The following is a 7962-nucleotide window of genomic DNA, read 5'->3' as shown; positions in this document are numbered from 1 at the left end:
AGGAGCCTGTCCACCTGTCTGTCCTACAGGAGCCTGTCTACCTGTCTGGTTGGAGACTTCTGTCCTCGCTGCCCCGTACGGTCCCGCAGTACTCGCCCAGCTGGTCGTACGCCTCCATGGTGCGAGCCTCACTGATAACCAGCAGACGTCTGACGGCGGCGGAGGAGCTGCAGCTCACAGTGAGGATGCAGGACGAGCCTTCCTCCACCTGCTCCAACAGAACTGGGCCCACCCTGCAGAAGAAGTTGATTGAAGCACCATGAGATGTGACCTCATCAGTCATAATTCATCTCCGCCTCTTCTGATGGCAGAAGCACGTCTACCCACTTCTCTCTGTGTGACTGACTGAGGTCCTCTTCATCGATGTTTCTGCTGCTGAGATGAACGGGAAGCAGGACGTCTGCCAGGCAACAGCCCGGAGTCCGACACGCCCAAGCAGCTCCACGTTTCACACCGATGTCCACCATGGTGCTGAAGACGGACCTGAAACCTTCAAGACAACAGAACACAAACAGCTCAGGAGGCAGCGAGGAGCGGAACAAAAACAGATCGATCCAATCGACCTTTATCTCTACAGGTTCGTCCCATTGAGCCTCAGGGACTCGTTTAGAGAGACCTGCTTTAACGAAGAGCGATGACGACAGTGGACAAGCATAAAAGAGGCGTACAATTATTATTTTTTACAAATTAAAATAAAATAGCAACCAAAAGGACAGTCAAAAGGAAAAAGTAGCAACACAACCCCAGACGGACAGATTACAAGGCGGTGTAGTAAACTAAAAGCAGGAATGTCTGTGTTGGTCTTTGCAGGACCTTTAATCAGGACTGCTAGAAGTTTAGTTAAGGACAAACTTTAATAAAACACTACAACAATGTCCTTCGTCCTCCTGTATTAGTGTTTGTGTAAAATACTGAACCAGACGAGTGGCACACAGAAAAAAGATCTTTTATATTAGAGATTTGATTTAATTTAAAATGTCTACATTCTTTCAATTGTTAATTTTTCTCAATCTGTTGAAAATAAAACTTGTTTTTACATTCTACGGTTTCCAGATTTATAGCATCTTATTTTACATATAAATCAATAAATTACTTCTTTCCACAAATTATCTCGATTCTCCAACAGAAAATTAATTAGTTTTTAAATGACCAACTAAATAAGTTCCTCTTGGAGCAACAGGAACTCAGCGTCAATTAGACATGAACTACAAATTAAGATGTTTTACATCATTTTAGTCTTTATGAGTAATTCTCTATAATAAATTATTAGTTTAGCTTGTTTAAATTAGCCTCATTTAACTTGTACAGTGGTTATTTACCAGCAGACTCCTTTAAAAGTCCGAAATGAGAAAATAACTCATTGTCCTGTCAGATTGCAGCACTTCACATCTGATCGATATTTAAATATTTTACTGTTTACAGACTTATGTCTACTTGTTAAATAAAACCACATGTGATTTAAATCTTTTTCAGCACGATACTCCAAATGTTAGCTTGCTACATCAAACAGATTATTTTTACCGTCAATCTGCGTCAGTTCTAACCGTTAATCGGCTTCTCGGGGTTTCCTTCACCTCATGTCTCCACACGGATTAAAACAAACGTCACCAAACAACAGCTTCTCTCAGAAATGATCAAAAATACTCTGTGGATTTTTATCCTGAAGGAGTTGAAACAACGACAACAGAGCGCGACGGTGTTTTGGTCTTACGTCATCAAACAGCGACTCATTCCAGCTCCGCGAAAGGCGAGGGAAGAAACGTCTTTATTTTTACGTAAACGATTAATTTATACAGGGATATTTCATAGTAAATATAAATACTGGCTTTGATAGTGTAGCTTTGATTTACTGTTTACAAACTGTTTTATTTACCAGCTCTTTATCGTTCATTTCGTGTTTACAGGCGTATAAATGTTTGTTTATTCAGTCCAGTTCTTTTACATTACTTTGGACACTTCATTACCAGCAACAGCTTTCTGTAAAAGCCAGTGTTGTTTCTTTGTCCATGTTTGTATGTTTGAAACCTGCAGAATGAAAAGTTTGACAGACATGAAATAGTATTTTTAAGGTGATCCCCAAAGAGCTGAAAGGTGTTATGGATTCTATTTGATAAGTTTTGGATCCTGTGCATTCAAATTAAATTTAGTATTGTATGCATTCTCACTGTTTCCTAGATTAAACCTAACCTTTCCTGTTTTAAAGCAGATGATGGACTTCACAGAGTGCTACGTAGACACGGTGTCCAGTGTTGCTGCTGCAGCTCGTTCCGGCTGCAGACGACAGCTCAGGAGGCTGATGATGGAGAGAGGCGGCAGCGTGGACTGCAGAGACAACCGCGGCTGGAACGCCCTGCACGAGGCGGCAGCAGCCGGCAGCAAGGCGTGTGTGCAGGAAATATTGTCTGCAGTGTCCCGTAAGAAAGGTAGGACACATTTTATATTAGTTAATGCTGCCAAATAACTCAGTTTGGCAAACATTAACTAAAAACCCAACAAAGTTCAGTCAGGTTCTCTGGATGGTTTCTTTGTGTAGAAACATTTCATCTTTCATCCAAAAGATTACATCAGTCCAAAGAGCACAACAAACTCAGTCCCATAAGTAGCGCACTCACATAGTGGGCCAACCAGTTTGATGGTGATAAGATGGTTTCTGGGGCCCGCTCTGTCCCCCGTCGACTCCTCTGAGGCAGCCAAAGTGCTTCAAACATCAAAGTTCATGTTCAATAATCCAGGTAAAACCTGGTTGGCCCACTATGTGAGTGTGCTACTTATGGGACTGAGTTTGTTGTGGCTCCTCGAACTGATGAAGTCCTTTGGATGAAAGATGAAATGTTTCAACAAGAAGAAATCATCCAGAGGACTAGAGAACTTTTTTAAATTTATTACTAGGATTGTTGAGCATGAACTTTGATTACCATAACTAAAAACAATCTTTAGTGTCCAAAAAAGATCGGATGCCTTCCTGACACAACCCTCACCGTTTACCCGGGCTTGGGACCAGAACCAGAGAAACACTGTCTTGTGCTCCCTAGTGGCTGGTTTAGGTTTCTCTTTAGTCACATGTTTTTTATTTTTGTCTCTTTCCTGTTCCACGTCTCTCTGGGTGCAGCACGTTTCTCCAGATGTGATTACGTGAACTCTTTAACTCATGAGGGGGAGTCAGCGTGTTACCTGGCGGCGCAGCGTGGACACCTGTCTGTGGTTGGACTCCTCCTGAAAGCTCACGCTGACATCAACCAGCTGACGAATGACTTGTCTTGTCCTCTGTACGCAGGTAGAACCTTCACACGCAGCCTGGTGTAAACACACAAATGAACTTACTTTTAAAGATCAACTTGTTTTCCACCAGCTGTAGATGACGGACACCTGGACGTTGTTAAACTGCTGGTCAGCAGAGGAGCAGAGGTGGACAGAACTCACACAGCTTCCTGTTGGACCTGTCTTCATCAAGCTGTTTACAAGGTTACTCATCAGATGGACTAAAACTAACCATCAGTGCAGTCTGAGCTGATGCAGTTTAAATAAATACCTTTTCCTTCATCAGGGTCACTGTGACATCGTGCAGATTCTGGTGAACGTTTGCAACCTGGAGGCGCTCGATGACCACAAGATCTCTGCTCTGTTTGTGGCTGCACAGTACGGACAGAGCGAGTGTCTGCAGACACTTATGAACGCTGGTAAAGACTTTGATTCAAGCTGTGTTGTCTGTGGCTTGTCTGCAGCAGAACATGAAAATACCTTTAAAACATCAAAACTGCATCTTGACTGACTGAAGTCAGTATCTGCGTCTTTGCTCTTAATCCTGTAATAAAAACATGTTTTCTGTCCTGATCATCCAGGTCCTCTGGACCGGACCGAAGAACCCGTCCAGAGGACCTGACTCCACTTGTTAGATGATGTTCACTGTGTGTCCTGTTCAGGAGCCCAGGTGAACACCCAGGCAGCTGATCTGGCCACGCCGCTGCTGATAGCTTCTCAGGAGGGCCACCAGGCCTGTGTGGACCTGCTGTTGGACCACGGCGCCGACCCGAACGTGGTCTGCAGTCAGGAGTGGCCCCAGCTTCCTCTTCATGCTGCAGCTGAGTTTGGACACATCAGGTTGGTTCCATGACTTCAGAATCCAGGAAAACGTTCAAGATTTATTTGATGTTTAATCGTAGAAGCACCAGGTTCTCTGAGTTTGTTTGAACTGTGTGATCCAGCATCCTCAGGAGGCTGATAGACGCCACGGACCGATCATGTGACCGCAGCGACAGCATGGTGAGTCCGCTGTACGTGGCCATCCACAGCGATCAGACCAGCTGCATCCAGCTGTTCCTGGAGGAAGGATTCAGTCCAGACGCCCAGGACTGCACACGAACGCTGGGCTTCAGTTCTCCGCTCGCCCTGGCGTTGTTTCGTGCGAACAACAAACCAGGCAGGTGTGTGGCTTTGACCCCAACACAGTCACCACATCATTTACAGAGTCCGTTAAAAAGCAGGCCATCATGTAACTGCATGTGTGTGTTTGTCTGTCAGCAAAATATCTCTTGAACCACTGGATGGTTTCTAATCACCGGATGTACATGTACATCTGCAACTGATTTCTTTTGTTGGAATCAAGATGGCCGCCACAGCTAATTTACCTTAAAATGTCATTTCAGCTGATATCAAGCTAAGGTTTGGTGTGGTAGTAGCTGAGAGTCATCTTCAGCAGTTACTCTGAATGCCAACAGATCAGAAGATATCCTTATTTAAAACTTAAGCAAGGTGGCGTTTGACTTTTAACTGGGGATGCTCTGATCAGGTTTTTTTGGGCCAATCACCGATATGATCACTGATATGATCTCTGATATGATCACTGATATGATCTCTGATATGATCACTGATATGATCACTGATATGATTACTGATATTATCACGGTACTGATCACTGATATTATCACGGTACTGATCACTGATATGATCACTGATATGATCACGGTACTGATCACTGATATGATCACTGATACGATCACTGATACGATCACTGATATGATCACTGATACGATCACTGATACGATCACTGATATGATCACGGTACTGATCACTGATACGATCACTGATATGATCACTGATATGATCACTGATATGATCACGGTACTGATCACTGATATGATCACTGATACGATCACTGATATGATCACAGTACTGATCACTGATATGATCACTGATATGATCACGGTACTGATCACTGATATGATCACTGATATGATCACGGTACTGATCACTGATATGATCACGGTACTGATCACTGATACGATCACTGATATGATCACTGATACGATCACTGAAACGATCACTGATATGATCACTGATACGATCACTGATATGATCACGGTACTGATCACTGATACGATCACTGATATGATCACGGTACTGATCACTGATATGATCACGGAACTGATCACTGATATTATCACAGTACTGATCACTGATACGATCACTGATATGATCACTGATATTATCACAGTACTGATCACTGATACGATCACTGATATGATCACTGATACGATCACTGATATGATCACTGATACGATCACTGATATGATCACGGTACTGATCACTGATATGATCACTGATACGATCACTGATATGATCACTGATACGATCACTGATATGATCACTGATACGATCACTGATATGATCACTGATATGATCACTGATACGATCACTGATATGATCACGGTACTGATCACTGATATGATCACATGGACTGGCTGTTAATTTTTTTGATTTATTTAAGATGAGTGCTACTTGCTACGTGATCTGGAAAATAGGAACCATAAAATCACCTTAATTTGGACAAAAACATGTTGTTATTTACTTTTTCAAGACAAAAACCATAAAATAAAAAAAACTGTATTTCTCCAGGTTAGTCTCATTGAGCCTTTGAACCTTTTATTCTGTTTTGTATGTTTTTCAGTGAATGTTTGAACCTTTTATTCTGTGTTTAATGTTTTTCAGTGAATGTTTGAACCTTTCATTCTGTGTTTAATATTTTTCAGTGAATGTTTGAAGCTGCTGCTCGCTGCAGGAGCAGCTCTGGGTGTAGAAGAATGGACGTATGTCTTGGCCACACACACCACCGACCTGCTGGATCTGGTTCTGAACTACATGTGGATCCCTCGGACAGAGAGTCTAACCTCAGACTGCTCTTCTTCACATCATCATCGTCATCGTCGTCATCATCATCATCATGAGCAGAGGGAGCTCCAGCTGCAGGAAGTGAGGGACCTGGTCTTTGTGGCTCTGAATCAAGTATGCTTTGCCTCCTGTTGGCTTCCTGCACTCCTGAGGGCCGGACTGGACCCGTCCTTACTGCTTCACCCTCACATGTAAGCCCGCGACGTGCTCACTCAGTCCACACGTCGTATCTGTCTCACTGCTGTCCTCTGTCCTCTGCAGGCTGGGGGAGGCAGACAGCCAGGTGTTGAACTACCTGCTTCAGTTTGTGAACTGGTCCGCTCTGTCTCCTCCTCTCAAGCTGATTCTGGAGCAGCGACGGGCAGAACAGACCTGGGATTCATGCACTAATTTTGGTACAGATTTTATTTACTGTGTCATTGCATGAATGCTGAGTCAGCGTGTTTTCCTGCTCCTGTGCAGGTTTTGGACTCCTTCAGGTCTCAAAACGTTCATCTCAGGAGATTACAGCTAATCTTTCTATTTTTTATACATTTTGAATGATTCAACTTTATTTAGTTCACTTCAAATCTTTGAATTCTACTTCAGCGTACGTTTTATTTTGTAGCTGCTGTTGCAGCTCTCATGAACCGTTTAGCTCATTTTAACTTCAGCTGTTCAGTTTCAGCTTCTTTATTTTCACAGAAATGACAAGTTTCTGTGGTCATTTTCACTCTTTGCTCTTTTCTCACTGCAGATTTGGTTCCTTGTTTGTCCCAAATCTGCCGGCTAAAGATCCGAGAGGTTCTGGGAGCAGATGTACTGATGAGGACCACCATGGTCCAGCAGCTGCCCGTTCCCTCCCTGCTTCATGATTTCCTGCAGTTCAGAGACATTCAGGAGCCTTCCCACCTGCGCCCACCACCATCACCTGTTGCAAGTGGAGCTCAGAGAGGCCGCAGCTCGCAGCAGCACCGCCACGTTCTCAACGACTTCAGGTCTCCTCTGGACATGGTTTGAAGATCAGTCTGTGGTTCCGGATCCACTTCAGCTGGAACACTCAGAGACCAAATGCTACATTTCTTTTCAGAATTTAATGCTCATCACCTTCCAGGATGTTTGGAAGCTTTGCTTGTTTTGAAAGTCCCATGAAAAATAAAGTTTGTAAAAAACATCTGCTTCATCATTCAGGATTTGTTTCCGGCCACATTTCTTCCTCCAGGACGATGGGTCCCCACTGTCCTTCCAGTTTTTAATAATGTCTTGGACAGTTCTTAACCCAGTTTTAGTTTCTACAACCTCCTTAGATGTTTTCTCTGCTTGATGCCAATGATTTGACCCTTCTCAAACAGACTGACATCGTTTCCACGACCACGCCATGAGTCTTTAGACATGGTTGTTGAAGAAATGAGAAGCAACTCATTGCACCAGTTGGGGTTCAATTCAGTTTAATTATAAAGCACCAAATCACAACAAAGTTGTTTCAGGACACTTTACAGGAACATTCACATACATAAAAGCCAATTAAATTAATAATTAATAACTTGTTGCAGCTGAAAGATAATCGTCCATGCAGCAATTATCCAACAGGAGGCTCGGACCTGTTTAATTAGTTAAATCCAGGTGGAGACTTGTTTTTTGGCCGGGCAGTGTATTTCTTCTTGGCTAACCTCTTTCTTTGAACATCTTCCTGCACTTCACTGTTCCATCACCAGGTTTCCTGATCATCCATTCTCTGTCCAGATGACACACCAAGTACCTTCCTACCTGTCTCTCTAATTACTGTTGCTGTAGTAGTCCAGTCATCTGGAAGCTCTT

General features: G+C 43.3%; 1 protein-coding gene across 1 annotated transcript; it reads left to right on the top strand.

Moving 5' to 3' along the window:
• Nucleotides 1-1730: 1730 nt before the first annotated feature.
• On the top strand, nt 1731-7286 carry asb3 (ankyrin repeat and SOCS box containing 3). Its single transcript, XM_037691702.1, has 10 exons — nt 1731-1775; nt 2207-2423; nt 3110-3274; nt 3350-3462; nt 3545-3677; nt 3921-4098; nt 4203-4421; nt 6027-6356; nt 6427-6560; nt 6902-7286. Exons 2-10 carry the CDS (start codon nt 2207-2209, stop codon nt 7162-7164), a joined length of 1752 nt encoding a protein of 583 aa, XP_037547630.1. The 5' UTR covers nt 1731-1775; the 3' UTR covers nt 7165-7286.
• The last annotated feature ends 676 nt before the right edge of the window (nt 7287-7962 follow it).

Source organism: Nematolebias whitei, chromosome 17, assembly GCF_014905685.2.
Source record: "Nematolebias whitei isolate Nwh7 chromosome 17, NemWhi1, whole genome shotgun sequence".
In the NCBI taxonomy this organism is placed as follows: Eukaryota; Metazoa; Chordata; class Actinopteri; order Cyprinodontiformes; family Rivulidae; genus Nematolebias; species Nematolebias whitei.
Note: the sequence above shows the minus strand (reverse complement) of the source record. Positions and strands in the feature narration are given on the sequence as shown.